Source organism: Platalea leucorodia (assembly GCF_965183815.1).
Source record: "Platalea leucorodia genome assembly, chromosome: Z".
NCBI lineage: Eukaryota > Metazoa > Chordata > Aves > Pelecaniformes > Threskiornithidae > Platalea > Platalea leucorodia.
In genome coordinates, this window is record NC_138858.1 from 8,958,686 (window position 1) to 8,980,337 (window position 21,652).

Consider the following 21,652-nt stretch of genomic DNA (forward strand, 5'->3'; position numbering starts at 1 on the left):
CCCCGCACACACACACATCCACACACTCACACCCCACCCCCTAGTCTGGCTGGGAATTTGAACCGATCCAGCCTGTTTAAACGGAAAGGACACAGATCTTCAATGTAAAAAAAAAATCAGATCAGAACCAGAGAGAGAGAGAGAGAGAGAGAGACAGAGAGGGAGGAGTGTGTGTGTGTGTGAGTGTGTGTGTGTGTGTGAAAGAGGGAGAGGGAGCGAGAGAGAGAGAGAGAGAGGAAGAGAGAGAGAGAGAGGGAGGGAGAGAGAAAAGAAGAGGGGGAAAAAAAGGAAAGAAGATTTTCTCTATGTATATAAAGATGGCCACGTTAGCAAACGGACAACCAGACAATACCAGCCTGAGTAGCAATCACAGCAACCCCAGCACCAACGGGCATATGAACGGATTAAACCATAGTCCCGGAAACCCATCCACCATCCCAATGAAGGACCACGATGCCATTAAGCTCTTTATTGGGCAGATCCCCCGTAACCTGGACGAGAAAGACCTCAAACCGCTCTTCGAGGAGTTCGGGAAGATCTATGAACTGACGGTGCTGAAGGACAGGTTCACTGGCATGCACAAAGGTGAGTTACCTCCTGAACTTTCCCGGGAGAGATCAGGAGAGGAAGGCAGGCTCCCGCTCCCTCTCTGGGTCTCTCTTTCTCTCTTTCCTTTCGATTTCATTTCATTTTATTTCATTTTTGGTTGGCCCGGGGGCGGAGGCAGCAAGCTGGGGGGGCAGGGAAAGAAATAATAGACCCTCTTGGAAAGAGAAGAGAGAGAGGCAGGGAAGGGGTTCAGCACTCTTTGGTTTATTTATTCGTATTTTTTATTTCTTTCCCCCCTTTTTTGGGGGGTGAGATGCAGCCACTTGGCGACAGCCGGGGCGCCCAGCCGAGCGCCGGAGCGGGCGGCGGGGCTGGCAGGCAGCTGTCCGCACGCCGGTGGTGCTGAAAGAGGAAGAGGATTTCTTTATTTATCTTTGGGAGCCGCACATTTTCCACCCGGGGGTGTGTGTGTGTTCGTGTGCCTGTCCGTGTGTTTGCGAGGAGCTGGGAAGCCCCTATTTTACAACTGTTGTGTATCTGGCACGGACGCCTTTTCTTTTTCTTTCTTTTTTTCTTTTTTTTTTTTATTTTTTCATTTTTACTTCTGTTACCATTATTATTTGTAGTCTGCTCCGAAGCCAGAGGCAGAGGAGAGTGAGTTGCTCAGGGGGGATTATTTCATTTTGGTTTTGTTCAGCGTGGGAACAGGGATATAAACAACAATAAAAAAGCCTATCTTAAGTGGGGCAGGGGGGTGTACAAAATCATGGGGGGGGTGTGTGTGTGTGTGTGTTGGAGGGGGCGAGCCAGGAGGGACGGGTGGCAGTTTAGCTCCAGAGGGGAGAAGTCTCCAAGCAGGCATATTCCAAGCACTACTTTAATGTGCCCAAAGTCCATCTCGGGAACTTTTTAGGTTTTCTTTAAAGGCAGTGGAGAAGTACTCCCTACGCGATGCCTCACTCGCTCCATCTCTGCCCGCTCCTTTTCCTGCTTAGCTTAGGATCTCCGAGGTGCATTTCAGATTAGATGATGCTATGTTTTGGAGGTGGGGGAGGGTGTGTGTAGTGGGGGAGAATTGCTCGGATCCTTGGGTAGGAAAGTAGGACTCGCAGGGAGGAAGTTGAAGATAATTTGCATGGTAGCCCCGCTTAGGAGCAGGAGAGACCCAGGAGCGAAGTGAGCCACTTTATTAACTCTGGTTCTGTATATATGTGTGCGTGTGTGTGTGTGTTTTTATTTCATTAGATATGTAGTTATTTAAAAAAAAAAAAAAAAAAAAAAGAGAAAAGAAAAAGATCAGATCAGAAATGATTAAGGTGTGACTCCAGATTTAGTGCAGGAGGAGAAAGGGTTTTGCAGGGGACCATGGGGGGAGTAGAAGTTGCATCTGTTACAGGAGAGGTTCAGTAACAGTGTCTGCTCCAGCTTGGTGGACTCCTGGCAGGAAGAGTCAGTGGTAATGGCATTACTGGCTTCCCAGCTTTCCAGATGCCTTGGCGAGTTGTAAATCTTGAACTTAACAGCATGTTTAGCAGGCATCTCTTCCCCTTTCCCACTCACTCCCCTCCTCTCTTCCATCCTCAGGAAATGTGAATGAAAATATACCCTGACAGTGCAAAGTACCAGTTTTACACAGGCTAGAGAAAATGTTCAGGGTTCGGGGACTGGGGACTCAGTCCGAGTTACAGGATATTTCTTCTTTCTTTTCTTCCCGGTCGCTCCAAACACCCTTCTCATATTTACAATGATCAGAGTAGCCCTTTCAAACCTTGCTTTCTTTTCAGGCTAGCTTCCTAGAAGCCACATTAAGGTCTGATAGGCATCATTTAAACATGATATCCATACTATAATAATTATTAATAATTACAATAAAAATAATAGTAAGAAGCACAGGGAATGAAAGGTCCTGGGAGGTTTCATCTAATAGATGAGGCACAGTGAGAGTAGCCACTGAGCTCATGTGTGCGCGCATGTGTTTGCAAAAAATTTCTAAGATTTCTGTAAAATAAAAATAACAGCAGTAAAAGCTCCACTGAAAAGAATCACTAAACATAGAGGAAATCTTTGAGGTAACACCTCAATAAAGGATTTTTGTTGTGGAGGGAGGTTATTTTGATTTGTTGATGACATTTTATTCTTTTGTTATGTTTTATCTTAAACCTGTAATTAATCAATCTATGTGTTGACTTTAATTTCTATTTCATAGATGTGAATTCTTACTCTTTCAGTTCAGTTTTGCTTTTACCGTATGCCTGTATTCACAGAGACAAACTCAGGAAGGGGGGGAGAGAGGGAGGGAGAGAGAGAAAGGGATCATTTATCTTGTTCGGATGTGTTTAACACATATTCCTGAATTAAGCAAGATACTAACTTCATTTCCCTTCATTTCATTTCTGTTCTAAAGCTGCAACCTAGGGAAAAAGCCAGGTGGGAAATCTTGTCACCTCATCAAACCAAATTGCATGAGTTCATCTTGAAAGAAACAGTCATTTTTACCTCCTAGAAGTTTTGGACTTTGAAAGGAAAAATGATGATGATGATTGTTATTTCACAGGGTAGGGTTTGAGTGAAGCTTCAATAGACACCGAGTTGCCAGTGTTTCAGAGATCAGTTTTATTTAGTACATCCGAGAAGAGTTTGAACTCCTTTCTAGCGATGCCGCTGATTTATTAGCTAATCCTGATAAAAATGTGCCTCTGGCTACCTGGAAAAAAATTACTTTCTTGCCAGTAGTGATTAATTACTATTAAGTCAAAAAGCATGATGGGGCTTTGAAAGATGAGGATTGTGTTTGGCTTTTTTTTACTATTTTGTTTCATTTGATTTAATTTTGAATCCTTTTTTTTCTTTTCCCTTCTCTAAATGCAGTCATGTGAAGCATAGTATTCACTCAGATCTCCTTATTTTGGGTTTTCTTTGCAGGCATAGGTGAAGAATTGCATAAAGATAGTCCAACTTGGCTCTCAGGGGTAGGATGGCAATATGAAACCCCAAGATGCTTTCCATAAGTGATGCATAATGCTTATACATTAATTGATCCATCACTCTCTGTTGATTTCATTCCTAATCCAGGGGATGAAGCTATGGCAGTGGTATACCCTGAAGGGTTAACAGTGGGCTGTAGTTTATTTAAGTATATGGAGAGCAAACCTTGGGTGTGGAGGGGGAGAAGGTGGGTTTGTGTTGGGAGGACGGAAGAGATAGGAATTAGCTTAAAGTAGAAGTGTAGCAACCAGAGTAATTTCAGGTGTAAATCCATTGATATAAGAGCACAGGATGTGTATTCTTGAAAATATTAAGAAGATCTTGTTGTGATTCTCCTGTGTAGCAGAAGGAAATTGAAAATTAAGAACCTGAAGATAAAGTACAAGACTATTCCCCCCTCTCAAAAAAACTATCACAAAAGGAGAGCAAAGTCCCAGGTTCTCTCACCAGAAGCCTCAGCTGATACCAGGCCAGATACCAGGGAAGAGGCAGGGCATCACAATTCTCCTGCAGACACATGAAGAGAGAAAAGGGTACGGGGGAAGCAGCATGTGAGGGAAGGCGGGAAAGGCTTGCAAGATCTCCGAGAAAACAAGCTTTCATGGCACGAGCATAGCCACTGCATATTTTCCCCGTCCTCACTTCTCTCCACACGGGGCAGGAACAGGCTCCTGCTGTGGTACTTTGCTCTAGGTTTGGGAAGAGGCTGTGTGCTGAGATCCGCGGGTAGAAATCTACCGGGGCTGATCTGACCCACCCACGCGCTCAAACATACACACACATACACATGCACAGAGTTAACTAATCACACTTGAACAATTTAGCAAGCCATTCATTCATAACTTCCATCCTTCTTATCTAGCAGTGGAGTATGCTTAAAGGCTGAGTTACTGGGAGACATAAAGGTTAGTGCTCTCAGGACAGCCATATTATAATGCATTATCTTTGAAGTCATTTAAGGCCAATTTAAGTGGTATTTAGTGTAATATTTATGAATTAATGTAATCTAAATATAGGACTGTCCCCATAGGTTTAAGCAGCCTTTTCTGTCGAAGCTTGCTTGTACCCAAGGCCTGGAATGTGTTTTAATTTAAAACACACAGGTCTCCATAATATTCTATTTAGGAAGTCAGAAGAAATCAGCATTCCACACTTAACTGAGATTTACTGCAACACACGCGGGTGAGTGCACTTAAAGAGTGAAGATAGTGTGCAGTGGGAAAACAAGAGTCTTCCATAGACCTGAGAGCTACAACATTCTTTCAACCCTTATTTAGGGGAGAAAAAAAGCACAAAACCCCCCCAAATCTCCTTGAAATCCACCATTGCAGTCCCGTGGTTAGGATAGCGTTCCTACCTGACCCGAACCACACTCAATAAGCATTCAATGCAGCTAGAAAAATGCAGTATGAAAAGAATAGTTTAGTTCTTTTGCTACTTTACCTTCTCAAAAGTATAAATAATTTTGAAATTTAAGACAACTCAGGTAGGTAAACAAGGCTTGCATTCATTATATTCTGTTCTGTTTGATTACAAAGATAGATTATAGAAAAATTAAAACCTTGTTAAGTCTAAGGATGTTTATGAAGGTTTTGGATATCTCAGAAATTCAAAGGTGCAATCAAAATGAGCATTCAGTTAAGATGATATATTTGTATATATGTATAAATGTATAGATTTGTGTGTGTGTATACATACCGAAAAAAGAGATGTATACACATTCATGCATATAGCCTTTGGGAAATGGAAATTTAGTTGAAAAGAAGCACAGCGCAATACAGGTGCTGAATAAACTCCTCCATAATTGAAACATAATGCTTGCGTGGCTGAAAGCAACACATACAGCATTTAGTATGGTAGTAAACCAAACAAGTTTTAGGGAGGTAAACGCACAAATAAACTGGAATAAAACAGAGGAGGCTTTACACCTAAGGTCTAAAGAACAACCCCTTAAAACAATCAAAATGCAATTGGATAGCTTGATGTAAGAGAGAGGAAAAAAGCAACCCCCTGTACATTACAATCTTCTGTACAGATGAGCATGTATGTGTTTTGATAATGTCAAACAGATAGACCGGATTGCTTCATAAATTAGAAAAATATATGTTAACTCTTTTTTTCAGGGGTCTGGACATGGATGCTTGTTTCTAAAAGCAGCTGCAGCCAGTTATGATGCTGTTGTTACGGTTGTGTCAGCATTTCCAATACAAACTCCAATTTTCTGGGATCTCTCGCTTGCTGTTAAGTTTTGCACTGAAAGCTGTTCTTCAGCTTGCCCCACTACCCTATCAACTAATCATCCTTACAAGAATGGATTTGTTTTAAAGTTACATAATGTGGAGGAAAGAAAGAAATTAAAGTTTGTGTTTCTAGAGCTTTTGTTTCTTCTCTTACCTTTCTCCAGGTTAGACTTATATTTCCTACACATTTATGGTTTACGATTGTTTTTGTCCTTCAATATCTACATATACTCATGCCTTTGGGTATTTTAGGGACGCAAAAAAAGGTACTTCTTTTTTTCTTAAAAAAAAAATAGCGTCAACAACCAAATTTCATAGTATTTACTTAGCCAAACCAAGGTTTTAATTAAAGGGTGAATCACGAACCTACTAATTTCTGAAGTATAACAACAGAAACAAAGGATAGTTTGGTTTTGTTTTATTTTTTTTTTTCCCTGTATTGAGCCAGAAGAGATCAGGAATGTCAGCACTGAAGTAGGGAGAAAAAATTGAGAATCCTTGTCACCTTGGATGAAAAGCATGGTTCATCTGGTCCTATATCCTGCATCGGCCAGTGGCCAGTGCCACAGACAGGGCTTTCTTTAGCAGAGGATTCAAATTGCATAGTATAATAAAAGCTAGGCAGCTGATGAAATAGTCTTTTGAAGGAAGTTGTCAGAGAGTATCTGGAAATTTTGCCTGGGTAAAGAGTGAGTGAGATTGCGGAAAGTGTCTTGTGTTCAACCGAAAAGTGGATTGTACTTGTCAAGGAGGGCGGGCAGAGGACTCTCTATGCACGGTGGTCAAGAGCAAGGGGCAGAAGGGGCTGGATGATCAAGGAGGGCCTCCCCTAGCCTTAAAAGCTTGAAATATGCAGCCACATTTTTCAGCAAGATGTCAGGGTGTTTTTTATCATGCATACCCTGTGTGCATACATACCAGCCGCACCGACCCGACAGACCATAACGACACTAAAGGAGCTGTTACCGTCCCTCCCGTCAATCAAGTGTGAACCAAGGCGGGTTTATGCGACAGGCAGTAATGGTTCCAAGGGAGAAAAAGTGGGGGAAATGATCTAGGCTGTTGGGCCACTTACCTGCATTTAAAATAGAGACAAAACATTAGATGCCCAAAGACTCATATAGGTGTTGGCTATAGCCTTACAATAATATTCCGTAACAGCAGGAACCTGCAGAGCTCAACATGACCTGTCCACCAAGCGCTGCCTGGTTTCTGCCCCATAAGAGTTTGCACTAAGCAGGTGAGGTGTTAAGTGAGCTAAGCTGAGTCCCAGCCTTAACAAATAGGCTGTTGTTGCATTAATCCAAGCATCATCTTTACTTAGGGAGCGAAGGCCTGTTGCCTGCTTGCTGGGGAGAAGTCAGTGAGATTTTTGCCATCACTTCGGTGGATTCACGTCTGGAAATCCTGGTGCAGGCTTGCACTTACTCAGTGTTTCATATTCCCTTTAAAATTCCGGATTGTGGATTTACATAGCAAACCACAACACTTGCAGTTAATGCTACAAGCTTCTATGCTTGTTGACTGGTCCCTTAACTTAGCTTTCCTTCTCTCAGTGAAACTAAAACTAAAACAAAGCTGAGGAACAGACAAAAGCCTGACCCTTGCCACATTTCTCACTCACTTAACTGCTCCACCGATGTCCGTATGACTGTTGCCGGGGTTTGTCATGGCAGACTGACCCTTATGTATTAAAATCTGCAGCAGAAAAAGGGAAAAATAATAACCATGGTGAGTAAAAGTTATGGCTTTTCTTCCACCGTCGCTTCACTGACTGACCTGGGGTATATATTATAGGGGCCTCTCTCTCTCCATAACTCCTTGAGATGCACCGTCGCATTTTGGGGATCTCAGGATCTATTGAATCGCTTTGTCTGTACTGCATCACTTGGTGTGGGCTGGAGTCAGGATGTCACCACAGATATTGCATTTGTTTGCTTTTGTCACAGTGAGCCATAGCCTGAATGCACACACAGGTGAATGCAGCTTTTAATGTGCATTCATTATATCCAACTGACATCCCCTCGAAGGAAGAGAGGGCTTATTGTTGTCACTCCTTAAAATAAAGATGGATGAGAGCTCTAAACCTCTCAAATAAAGTGCCTGACCATACGTAGTAGCTAAAAATAAATCATATACGGCCATCTATTCCATGTAAATGAATGGCAAGACATATAGATATAGACATTGTGTTAAGTTTGTCAAGCAGAAGCAGCCAAAAATATCGATCAAGGCAAGGGGGAAAAATTGATAATGAACTGGACTCCAAGAAGACTTTAATTGACAGTGACTTCTGTGAACCAGCTTTGGACAGTATATATAAACTGACCACAATGTAACTTTATTGCAATGCACTCTCCTCTAATTAATTGTCACCTTTGTTAAGACTGGCTACAGATCAAAGGTTTAAAGATACTTAACAGGTTCTTAGTAACAAACCCTTCAGATGCATTAGAAATATCCGACAGCTCAGCCAATGAGGCATGCAGATTTCGATCTACCTCACACATATCTGTTTATTTTTCCCTCCTTTGTTGAACATGGACAATCATTGTTTAACATTAACTATTTCATAGATGGCTTTGTTGGCAATGTTGATGCCTCCAGGGATATATAGTTGCCTGTGAGAGGGGCCTTTGCTGCTAGGTCTGGTACCAGAAAGTTGCCTACGGTTTGATAGACCAAGGTGCAGTGCAGAAAGAGTTTGTAATGCAGGCTATTCTTTCCCGTTTAAGTTGCTGAGGTCTGTAATGTCCGTATTTAAATCTGGAAAACATAAAAAGATATAGATTGCATGAAAGGTGCAGCTGAGAATTAAGTTTTATGTGAAAAGTGCATATGCAGAGAGGTACAAGTGTGCCGGCCACGTCTGTATATCACACACACGTGCAACCATTTATTATATGTCCATATTAATGAAAACATGCATTCAGTGCAGACAGGCTCATAAACGTCTCTAAATAATTCCTTTCTAGAAGACAGTACAGAGTCATACTCTTGCGTGAAAGTGGCAGGTGACTTAATAGGCTATTCCTGGAATTACATGCAGAGTTTAATATGATACATAGCTGTTTGTTCATTATACTAATTTAATGATACAGTCACACTTAATTAATCCATGTCTGGTTTATTTGGACATTGTGTCTGAGTCTCCAAAATATTTTAGATGCAACCCGGCTGACTTCCCAGTGCGCTGGGCCAGATAACTCTGGACATGAAGCTTCTTCAAACAGAATAAAAATGGAGCTTTGCAGACAGAGTTGGTCTGATGAGATCTGACTGCATATTTGGCCTGTTTCTAATTCAAATGCCTGTGTATATAACACACAGAGACTGTGTATGTACGCATGTATCGAAAGGGCAGTCTTATATTTGCACATAGTTCCTCTCCTTTTCAGTCCCTAAGGATAGATTCACATCACATAATATGCATCACTCACTGCAAACGCACACAAATATCTTTGTCGGATTTGGTAGCTTCTTGCAGGTAGATGTATAAAGCAGCATCAGCCTAATAATATCCCTATAAAACAATGTTTCCTTCCTAGGATCCAGAGGGATGAAGGTTGTCAGAAGATCAAAAGATATATCACAGTGTGCTTGTAGAAATCCCCTGATTATGTTTCCTCTCTATAATGCTCTAATTCACTATTTGATCAATTGTAAAAGGGCCAATGCTTTAGGAGGAAAAAAAAAAGTATTAGGTTACTAGATGCTTGAGGGTGAGTGAAAATCACACCTAAAATTATATGTAGCAATACAGTAATGAGCTTATCAATACTTCTTTAAGGAATCTGACAGCCCTATAGGAGAGAGTCAGTTCTGTGAGCAAAGGTCACAATATAGATATTGCTTATTAAGACTATCGATAGCCTGGTTGACCAATCTAACAAGAGACTGTATAATGTACCTGCTGTTAACAGGCAGGGAGGAGAACTATGAAGAATTTACAGAATTGCCCACATGTAATATTAATAATATTGATTGATTCTAATAATATAATAAGGTAAAGATGTGCTTCTTTGAAATGGTGCATAGTGGCAGGGGGGAGAGAGAGGGAGATACCTTTGCTGAGTAGATTGAACTGGCTTGCATCTCTTTGAAAGATAACCCAGAGAAAACTCAGTTTTCTTGCCTCTTACAGGCAGGGCTCTGTTTCTTGGCCATTATTTCACCTGACCCAGACAGAAATGAGATACCTCTTTCTCTACAATTGGGTCTTTGCCTGGTAAAGGCAGAGAAGCCAGGGACCTGAGAAACTCGGAGCAGCCAGGACCATTTTGATCAACCAGTTCAGTCCCCATCAGAACAGAATTAATCCCAGAGAGCTCTTTTTTAGCACAGAAATGCAATGAAAGGTCTTGATTTATTTTATTTTTTTCACACCCTTAGCAGCATTTAAGAGATCGGGGGAAAAAGAGGGTGGAAGTAACGTATATTCTATGATATGTATAATCTATAATTGATGGGAAAGGACTTTGCAGAGCAGCTACAGACCTGCTCCAAAGCCTGCTGAAGTTTTCAGGAAAACTACCTTGCCTGCAGCAGTGTTTGGATTGGGCCCCAAGTTACGGGCAGTTCTGCAAGATACCGCTTGTTGAGGCAGGAATGACCGATAACATGCAATGTGACTGCTTTAAGGTTGTTACTCATCTAAATCCAGATACACAGACCCACTTGCTTCTGAATTTCCTAACTACTCCCTCTTCAGGAATAGGCTGCTTTTTCTAGGTATGCTAGTTCACTCCTTTTGCTATACCATTCAGCTTGAAGTGTCTCGTTCCAGTTTCCGTGTGGTACTTTCAAGATGGTTTGCATTTCATTATGCTTTCTCTCAGTTTACAGGGCAAGTGTTTTTCTTTTGTGAGCATTTAATTGCTTTTAAAAGCGATTTATTTGATCATATTCCATCTTCAATAATACATGGATGAGGATGCAATTTTTCACCCTCTTTTATAAAGATATATTGTTATTCAGTTATGCTATTCTGCGGGTTTTGTTCTGTTTTGTGCATTCAGAGGGAGTCTCGTCATTTTTTTGCTTTGTTTTCTTTCTTCCTGTATTTTTTTTTTATTATGGATTTATTTTTTTTTTCTTATAAGAAAAAGAAAAGTCATTCAAGATACTGGCAATAAATGAGAAAAGTAGGAGTGGAAGTGAGGAATGGGCAAGACAAGCAACAAAAATTCTTTGGCAAAGTCTTTAAAAGCATACCGTTGCTGCATGTTTATTTGCAAGAGTCTGGATCCAGCCAATTTTGATACCAAAGAGTATCTTACAAATGATTTAACTCCAGGTTTAGTCATCTGCAGAGAAGGGGAAAAAAAAAAAAAGGAAGCCAACCCAAAGAAACACTTGAAGGAAATGCACATAAAGGAGATAAGGGTGATAGAGTACTGCTAGGTTTTACACTCTGCTATTGGGTTAGTAACAGTTAACACCAAATTAAACAAACAAACAAATGAACAAAAAAAGCAAGCATTGCCATTCCTTCTGGATTATTTGCTAGTGGCTAATACACCTCACAGCTGCCCCCTCTAAATCTGCTGTGCCTGCAGCTTCATTCAAAGGAAGGGCATTATCTGGTGGGTGAGGGCGGTCAGTGAGGACTCCGGGGTTCTAATCACAGCGTGGATAATTACTCACCAACACTCTCTGATGGAGTCACTTAAGCTCGGTGCCTTCAGGCCTGATCTGAAACCTGTTGAATCAATGGGAAGATTCCCATTGGCTCCAGTGAGCTATTGATCTTTTGTTTCCCCTTCTGCAATACTAGGCCAGCTGGATTTTTTTTTTTAATTTATTGTTTTGTTTTTTTTTTTTAGGCGAAATTAATGGCATAAATTTGACATTTATTTTTCTTAGTAAAGGTTGTGGTGCATCTCTGATGACAAATGTGTTACATCAGAGCCCCTTTCAGTGCAGATCAGGAAAACATGCTTTCAAAAAACATGCGGTGGGGAGGTGGAAAATTAGCTTTGCTCATTTCACTTGTAAACACATATTTGTCCCTGCTTTGCCAAGAAAGGGTCAATGGCAATTTTGCCACTTTTCTTTATGTGAGTAGGATTCAGCCTTTGTAATTTCTCCGTCTGCAGGAATATCATCATTCACTGATTCAGGATCTTGATTTTTTTTTCTTTTAGTGAATCACATATATAGTCTTCATTGTTATGGCAACTGAGGGAGCTGCAAAGCTCAAGGATTTGATGAAGGGCTGAATCCCACCTTTCTTCTCTAAGGGCCTGATCCAAACCTATCGTTTGCAATACGATTTGGAGCAACCCAAAGGTGTCTGCCTTCACTGGCAGGTAAAAAGAGCAAGTTCCCTCTAAACAAGTGTATTCCTGCCCTCAGTATGGGCAGATGGAATTGGCAGTTGTCATCCATTTGCTGAGGACCGACCCAACACTCTCTGAAGTCAATAGTTAGACTCTGACCCAGCCTTACAAACAACTGACAGACACTATGTGAATCCTTAAGCAGGGATGTGAACGTCCCTGACTTTAGCAGAGCAATGCAGAAGGGAGTTTTCACTGCTGCTACCCAAGAAGTAGCTTATTGTGGGGAATAAACAAGATTCCAGTGACCTCGAGTATCCAGCCACAGCAAAATTAATTTAGAAACCTTTTCATTTAAAAGGGGGGTTTCAGGTGACCTCCTACAGTGAAGATCTGACAAACAAATTAATCAGGCTCCCTGGTTTTTTTTATTTTATTATTTCAGTTGCAGTTTTAGTTAGTTTATCAATAGCAACGTATGGGGGGGGTGAGTTTCCATCCCATCAGTGCTTACGTCTTTTATGAAATAAATGGAGATGAAGTGTGCGTGTGTGTATGTATGTGTGTAGAGTAGATTATCTAACCCCTAGTCTATTTGAAATCATCACAGTGCACTCAAGTCAATGATATTCTGTCAAAGGTGGAGAGGAAGCGTGCATGCAGTGTGAGTGTGTGAACGTGATGCTGCTTGATTGCCTGAAATCCAACTAAGTCTCAGTTTCAAAGGCCTGGGGGCAGCAGGGAAAGTATTTGTTTGTTTAATTATTTACATATTTACTCAGCTTTACTGACAGTGTTTGCAGATAGGGGGAAAAAAATTGGAGAAGGAATGTTGGGTTCTTGTTTGGAGGGGAAACTGCGTTGTATTAGCTTCAATCTGTTCTCCCATATAACGGCTGCTTTGTGCTGTTAAATGATCATTTGTTACTGACCGGCTCATTGAAAAAAGCCAAAGGGGTGCTGGTAGAATTAGGTTTTATGAGTTTATTCATAAAAGTAGTTACACAATAGGTGTGTCATTCCCCTGTCTTCACCGCTATGCCAATCCAGGGACAGGACTTCTGGCAGCAGCTTCTTAATTCAAAGAGAAACAGCCGAGCCACCAGCGGGCCCGGCGACCCTGCTCTGTACTACCAGGCAAAAGCCGTCAGACTGCTTGCTGACCGAGTGGCTCGGTTCTCCATCCCTCGCCCCTGTGTTTGCTTTCCAAGTGCTGCGCCTGGGCTCTTGCTGGCTGAGTTTGCATCCAAGACCAGCTCCTCACCCTCTATTCCCAAGCTTCCTCCCTTGGTTGCAGGTGCAAGCGTGGGTGCACGGACCACCGGCTCCCCAGGTGCCGCTCCAGGCTCACTGCCTGTTTTCCACAACATCCGTCTCAGCCTACCTGTGCTCATGAGTCGTTTATTTTCCATAGTCAACCTCTGCTGCTACAGGCCTCTTTCCCTGGCTCTCACCATTGCTGTTCACACTCCTCTTCCCTTGGTTCAGCTTGCACTGGCATTTTGCCCTCGTGCTGTTGCTGGCTGTCACCCCTGTAAAAGAGCACTTCACCGGTTCATGTTGCAAATCGCCACTCTGATTCTCTCAGACCACGTTAACTATCTCTGCTCTCCTTTCTCAGCTCTTCCCTGAACAGGGTTTGCGAAAAGGGAGCCATACTGACCAAGTATTTTCAAAAAGAAAAAAGCCATGGGCAGTAGCGGAAAGATACACACCCACAAAATATACACAAACAGATACACAAACACAGGTATTTCTGTACATAAACTACTGAGAGAGTAGACAGAAAAGGTGTTTTTTTTTTTTCTTTTGAGGTTCAAAGCTCGATGTCCTCTTTCAAAGACTAAAGAAAAAAAAACAGTGCAGTAAGTCTATAATTTCACTAAGGCAATTGCACCTTTTTTTTCAACTTTTCTTGTTTCATTAAATCAGCAGCAGATTTCTCACACCTGAACAAAAATCCTGCATACATTTTCCTTTGAATTCTTAAAATCGTGATCTCATTCTTAACTATTCCTGGCAGCCCCTTCTGGGACTACAGTTCACCTTCTTGCAAAAATATTTTTCCTGCTGTTTTGAAACATAACTACCCCTCAGCTCCAGGACCCTTCTCTAGCAAGCCCAAATTAAAGCAAGAAGGCAAAATAAGACTTTGATGTAGTGCTGCATCAGAGTCTTCTTCATTCAGAGGTAGGTAGGAAGGGCTTAAGCCCCTATTTCTAGCCTAGCCCTCTTAGTAACCTTCTGTGTCCTGTCAGATCCCATTCCTAGACCTTGCTCTTCCTCAGTTTGCTATGTGTAAAGAGGAATTTATGATATCCAGCTTTGCAAAGAAGAGCTTCGTGTGTATTTAAGGTATAAGTCATGCTGTAGCTTTAGCAGTGATGGTCTAATGTTATAAATGAGACAACATTTGTAAGGAGAGGTAATATCTTTTATTAGTCCAGCTGATATAGCTGGGAAAAAAACGACAGACTTCCTTGTGTGCCTGAAAGCTTGTCTATTTTTTTCCAACTATATCAGTTGGTCTAATAAAAGATATTACCTCTCCCGGCAAGCCTTGTCTCATTTGAGGTGTAAAGCATGTAGGCTGATTATTTAGGCCTGTTTTTGTCTGTGTTGAGGGATTAGACATTTCCTCACCTAGGTGGCCAGGGGAAAAGCATCCCAGGTTGATGTCCTCTTCTCTCACCTTCTGTGATCAGCAGCAGTGGCCATCTCACAGGCATTAAGAGGCACAGAGAAACTCTGACAGCCCCTATTTTCTGATCCAGGAGATGTCCTTTCTTTTTTGTTGTTCTGCTCCCATATGAAGCACCAGATGCCCTCTCCTCACCCCTGTGACTGTGATTTATTTATAAAATTGCTGCGTGTATGTGTGTGTGCGTGTGTGTGTGGGCAACCACACAAACATCCCCAAGCTGCCGAGCAAGGTGATGAGCATTTTCTAATGTATTTAGCAAGTAATAATGCAAACCACAGGCGACAAGTACAGCGAGAAGAACAGGTAAAATACTTAAGCCAGGGAAGACTTTGGAAGGAAGGGATTTTTCCCTCAGCTACAAATAAATTGCAGCCCCCACCATGTCTGGGAGAAGCATTTTGGGTTTTTTCTTGTTTGATTTAATAAAACACGGCTGAAAATACCGAACGGCTGAAAAGAATCCAGAAACAGGTAGCAGGTTTTCAGACGCGGCAAAATCCTGCTCATATGCATAAGGCAGCAGTAGTCAGAGGACAGCTATTACTTATGCTTGGCTTTACTACCTGGGAAAGCATCGGATCATCTATTCAGATCAGGATAGTCAGCTATGCCAAAGGTTTAATCAAATATTAAACATGGTCAGTAAACTTAAACCAATGTTGGACATGCAGGAGTTCTGCTCCTTTTCAAGCAAGCACACTAAGAGGAGAAAGTTTTCTTCCATCTCTCTCCGATTGGGATTTTTTGTGGATGGAGGGATCCTTTTTTCAGACAGGGAGCCACACTGGTGTATGTCTAGGTAAATACATGTCCAGGTATGGGTTTGCATGTGTGTCTTTTACCCTGTCAGGTAGAGACTGAGTTGTTTTTTCCGTGCAAGTTCACATCTGTCTCACTCAGATAATTTCCCATACGCTTCTAATCGTTCACCGCATACACTTTTCTGTGTCCATCTGTCCCTCTCCAAATAAGATGCTGTCTCTGTCGCGCTCCCTCTCATCATCCATTCAACAGAGTTAGAAAGGTGCATGCATGTAGATGTGTATGTGTGTGTATTTGCAAACCTATGCAGGTAGATGCGGATATCTGGCTGCTTATTGATAAATAATACATGTACAAAGCCACATCTGCCTCCTTCGTACGTACATTTGGGCTGTATTTACACCCTCCAGCCCTTATTTATTCTGACTGGGGGCACTCAGAGGTAGAACATTTTGCAGGGAGTTATGGTTTATGATGTTACCTCTCCTTTCTATTATTCATTCTTTCTGATTTTTATCTAATCTCTCTTTGATTGTCCTGGTGCAGCTTAAGAGACAAAGTGAATTTTTATTACACCATCAATATAATCTCCAGCTAATAAGCATCTGTGTGCATTACCATGCCCCCTTTGGCTTTTCATCTGTGTGTCCATAAATAATAAGTATAATAATTGGGGCTGTTTTTGTGTGCATGCGTGTGTTTGTGTGTGTGTGTGTGTGTTGGTACCACGCGAAGTCACAGCTGCACTTTTTCATTTCAGCCAGCTTGTTTTAGCAACATTGGACCGAGCTTTGTGCAGATGTCTTGACTATTGCCCAGATTAATTTCCTGGTGCCTAATGCTTAAATCATGGAAACAATTAAAGCGGATGAATTCATAGACATTTTCTTGAAGCGACTGAACTTTGCTGTTAACTTATACACACATTTCTGTGGCGTTACAGGCAACATGCCCAGTGCCAGTGGAGTGTGGAGCAGTTAACATATCCCCCTATACGGGTGTTTAACCTCTAAATTTTTAGTCTGTACTTGCTACTCTTTCTTGGGCGGGAGGATAGTACATCGCATGTCTTTGAAATGGAAGCTCAGAGACCAGATTTTTGGCTTTTGATTGCTGATATTTTTCTACAGCTTGCTGTGTAGCACTTATCCTGCCACTCAGGTCTGCAAATTTTGCAGAGTTGAGCTCCTATACATTTTTTTCTCGTTCTTTTCCAGCTCTGGAAGAACAATGACAATAATACTTCTCCATAAAGTAAGACTTGTGCCATTCTTTGAAATTCTTATCCTCTGTACAGATGTCTTGTGCATTTTAAACAGAATTGGTCTGCTTTCTCTTTAAAATACCCTGATTTGGCAGAGCAAGGCAACGGCAGTGCCTCTCTGTTAAGCAGGCAGACTTCAGATTGGCTTCCCAGTGGCTTAGGGTGATACTCGCATCTGATACACAAACTGTAACGCTTGTGTCCCATCCTGCAGTGCCAGGATTAGTCCTTTCCAAGTTGTCCAAGATTGATCACAAACACTGTGCCCAAGTTCAAATAGATATGACAAAGTCTTCAATAAAAAAGGCACATACACTCACGGACAAATTTTAGACCGATGTACTGAACAGCAGCGAACCCCTTGGGAAAGGGCCTGTATCTCTTCCAGATGAAATGTAGTTATGGTATAGAGCCATCCATCCAGCAAAGTGTACACTTAATTCATATTGTGGAAAGCCTCCCAGAAAGCAATAGGTTCTTAAAGTTGAGCAGGTGCTTAAACATTTTGCTGGATCCATGGAAATCTGCAGTTCAGATGAAATAATTAAGCGTAGGGGTGTTACAGAAGCCAAGAGAAAAGCATAATTCTGTGACTCAGAAATAATACTCCTTCATAGCTGTGGCAGAACACTGAAATCATGAAAGAAACACCATGTACCTTGAATACCTTGCAGTGTGGATCGGGCTGAGACCCTTCCTGTATTTCAAAATATTTCCTTCCTGATCTTTTTTATGGACAGATTCTGATTAGATTTGGCCTGGGAATGGGATTTGCTCTGAGAAAAGAGAAACACAGAATATTTTCAGTTCTCATCTTCAGTTTTCTTTTTTTATACCAAACCCTTTTCCCTGGCCCCTCCAGCTCCACTCCGTGTTTTGACAAACCAGCTCATTTATCAGATGGGAAAAGAGGAAGGGGGGAATAAGAATATTTTTGGTTTCTTCTGTTTTGCATGATATAATCCCCCTCTCTGCTTAGCACCTCCATAAATAGGAGCTCCGATCTGAAACTGGTCACAGTTTATCACACTCAGGACTAGACCAGATTGGGTCCTGAGTCTCTGTCAACCATGTAATAAAGAGACTAGAGTTTTACACTTTACACAAATAAAATTGACACTTTGTGTAACATCTCTTGATTTTCCTGGCTCCATTATTGTTTTGCATTTTAATTTTGGAAGTTTATTTGCATGTGTATTGCTAGGCTTCTCTTTGTTGTTTCACTATTTATTTATGTCCTCTTGCTGCTCCTTACACCCCTTCTTGCCCAGCTTGCCCAAACCCAGCAGCTAAATCCCCTGGGCAGGTATGAAACCAACATCATTCCCAGATAAAAATCTACCTTGAAGGATGAAGAGCATCCTCCGTTTGTAACTGGAAGGCATGAAAAAGAACACATCACTTATCTGAATTTGCTGTTCATCCATGCACTGTTTATGGAGATTTACAGTACCTTGCCTGTGCAAAGAGCTCTATTGCATGGTGACTGCTGGAGGATTTTAGGTGGCGATATTAGCTGCGGTATTAAAAATGCATCGGAAGGCACGGGGTGGGAGATTAGTTGGATAGAAAGACCCATGAATGAAGGGTTAATTACATTCAAAGAGGCCATCATATGGAGCAGAAGAGGCAATAGGTTTCTTTTCTTCAAAATTTACTAAATAGCTGGAAACACGTTTTAATGAATTTTAATGGGATCTTTCTGAATCCTATGCATATTGCATCTGCTGACTGTAGGAAGTCAAAGTATTGTTGAAAGGGAGGTATTGCCCTACTTTAGGTTTCACAGTTCAGTATTTAAAAAAAATATTCTGCAACAAGCACTTTATTCAATATATATTTTTCTCCTTATTTAATTCCCCGCCTTGCAAACGGAAAAGACTTTCAGGATCTGTGAGCCCTCAATACCATAGATTATTCTACTGTTATATAACACGTGCTTTACATTTATTGAGCCATCTTGTGCCGTCAAGATAAAGGAGGCCTTAGTATTTTTCCCTGCTTAGGAGCCATCTATGAAGACGTGGTGATGAATTCTGCTCTCAGTTATACCCATGTAAATCTAGAGAAACTGACTCCCGTGAATTTCTTCCAGGATTACTGCAATATAAATCAGATCAGGATTTGGCCCAGTCTGGAGAAAGAAAGGAGAGACAGAGTCGGAGTTCTCTTTTTTCCTTTGCAGTGTGCATGGGCTGGGATGGGATCGTATGCCGCACAACTCATTTCTATGAGGGCTCCAGCAGCGGCAGCAGAAAAGCCAATCTGTTTGACTCCAATGCAACAAAAACAAGAAATTTGCACTTTAGAGAGAGTGGGTCATTTGGCAGGGCATCAGAAATCTTGACTGCAACATCTTCATCATGCTGGTTTGCAGTGAGCCAGCATCATCTTCTGCCTCAAAGGGAAACTGAGGCAGAGCATGTAGTGAGCCTGTCTCAGAGTAGCTGTGTCTGGCTCTTGCCCATATTTTTAAGTCTGCCTTCACTATGTTGAGGTTACCCATTGCCTTGGTAACTTGAATTTTCTCTGTCACTCTCTCTCAAAGTGCCAGGCACCCTCTCAGACAGCTGATAGTATAAGGCTGGCCTACTTTTCATTAACCTGGGGCCTAGTTCTCCTTCGGGGTGCAGAAAGAGTTGCTGAGATCCTCTCAAAAGATGCTTTGAGGTTCCCCCGAAGCAAGCAGGAACTGACAGGGCTTAACACTTTGCAGAACTGTTTTTAGGTCTGTTAAAAGAGAAAAACTGCATTGTTTTAACTACAGCAGTATGATCAGGCTGATAAAACTTTTCTATTAGAAGCATTACAATACCTGTATAGAAATGGTTACACTGACGTATAAATACACACATGCACACAGAAACAGCAGAAGAAAAGTATCATCGTCATCAGGCATTTTTACACCAGTACGGCTGCGCCAACCCTCCAGGGTCTACTAGGATAATGTTTTCTGTGACAAGGTGGTGTTACACTGGCTCAGGGCTGCAGACGCAGAGCGTATCGCAGCGCAGGAGCCAGAGCTTCCTAAGAGCAGAGAAAACCTCAGATCTGAGCCTGGAGTGACACTTTCCAGACTGAGAACAGCAGGAGGACTTTGCACCCCGACTTTTGTAAAGAAGAAAGCCAGGTATTTAAATGCACTTCTGCAGGACTTGAGGCTGCACTGCAACCCACTATGGAGTTGTTGTTACTTTTCCACCGTGTCTCCCTATCCCCCCCTCATGTGTTTCAGATCTTTCTCTCCTTACAAGCAGACAATGTGATGCCTGCTTGAATAGCACAGATAAGTTAGCCATGCAGCTCGGAGCGCCAGCCCTAAACCACCTAGCCTCCCTTTGATCTGATATCAAAACAAAAGATGTCGGCATCAAAATGATTCTTTGCCAGGTAACGGTTACTTTGTGTGCGTCGCCTTAATGCAGCTGCAAGGAGCTCTCATCTCTTTGTATCATGCCCAGATCCGCGCTCGTCTTAATACTTTATCAACGTACCAGCATGCTGCTTCTGTCGTGGATACAGCTGTGCAGAAGCTGTCAGCATTTTTAAGTAAGTAAAGTGTTAAACAGTACTTCAGGTGACAGCAAATTGTTATTTCCTTACCCCTCCTCCAATTCTTCCTTCTTCCTCTCCCTCACCAAGCCCAGATGCTGAAGCCCTTATTTTTATGTTGGCTTCATGCTGAAATTATACAACCCAAATGCGGTGTCCCTTCTTTTTCTTTTTTTTCCCTGATGGGAGCCATTCTCTTTCTAAGGAGTGGAGAAAGAGAGGCCCAGAAATCCTTCTGAGGAGCTGCAGACAAAATGAACCTCATTAGTAAGCGGCCTGTCTTGGTTGCTCATTCCCTCTCTGTTTCAGGTGAGCTGCTGGGGCTTGCCCAGAAAAGCCACCCACCTCGCCCGGGTCCTGCCAAGAGGACAGTCTTTGATTCGTAGCTCTATCTAGACTTCTAATGCACCATTACAGTGTGGTTGAGAGCTGGGAGTTAGGAGAGATGGCTTTTTTTTTTCCTAGCTCAGCTGTTGGTTTACTCCGTAGATGCTGAGCAAGTCATTTCTAGAGAAAAATTAAAACTGGCTGTCACTTTTTTTAGTGCCTACTTGTTTTGTATGCTCATTGTGTACGTGCTTTGGGGAGGGGGGTCCCTACTGCAATTTGTGTTTCAAGCTGGACACTGTAAATTCAAGATTGACTTAAAAAACTTGGGTATTTAACATATTGGCATTGTGTTTCTGATCCTTGCTCTACAAAACTGGATAAATAATACTTCCCCATGAAGAACTTTGAGGTCTTCCAGAAAGTTAACAAATTGGCATTCACTTGAAGTATCACGGATCAGACCTTGTTGGACTTGCACATACTGCATTAACAGATATTTCCTAACAGGCATAGCTTTGCCAGATTCTTGCTCAAGGGAATCCAGCCTGTTTTGGTGAATAATAATCAAGCCACCCCATTTTTTTTTTTTTTTCTCCTTTTTCCTCTTCTCCAGAGAGGGATAGTTACTGAGACACCAGTACCTGAGAACAAACTTTACTCCTCGTATGTCTCCTTCAGCACTGACCCTCTCCTGATAAATCAGCTCGGATTTGATATAGGCAGGACCAAGGTCAGCCTAGCTTGACTCTCGCTGTCTCTTCAACACACCAGATACAATGCTGCCACATTGTGGCTCGTTCCTATCTGTTCTGCTGCACACACTCTCCTGGCACTCGGATCTTGCAAGGGAGCATCCTGGCTTTCTCTCCAGGGAGGGCTCGTGGCACTCCAACTCACACGCTGAGTGGTTGTGGATGCCACCCAGCCCCACTTGCCCCCACAACAGGGAGAGACCAAAAAAGACCCCCTTGCCAGTGGTCATAAA

General features: G+C 42.1%; 1 protein-coding gene across 20 annotated transcripts in view; it reads left to right on the forward strand.

The window, feature by feature from the left end:
• Positions 1-305: 305 nt before the first annotated feature.
• The window catches only part of CELF4 (CUGBP Elav-like family member 4), a gene marked incomplete at both ends in the record, with an annotated part of 696,584 nt that continues 675,237 nt past the window's right edge, over positions 306-21,652 (forward strand). For all 20 annotated transcript variants that reach the window (XM_082337403.1, XM_082337393.1, XM_082337405.1 and 17 more), the window contains one exon: positions 306-585. In XM_082337403.1, coding sequence (XP_082193529.1) covers positions 306-585 — 280 coding nt within the window. The remainder of the gene's footprint in view (positions 586-21,652) is intronic.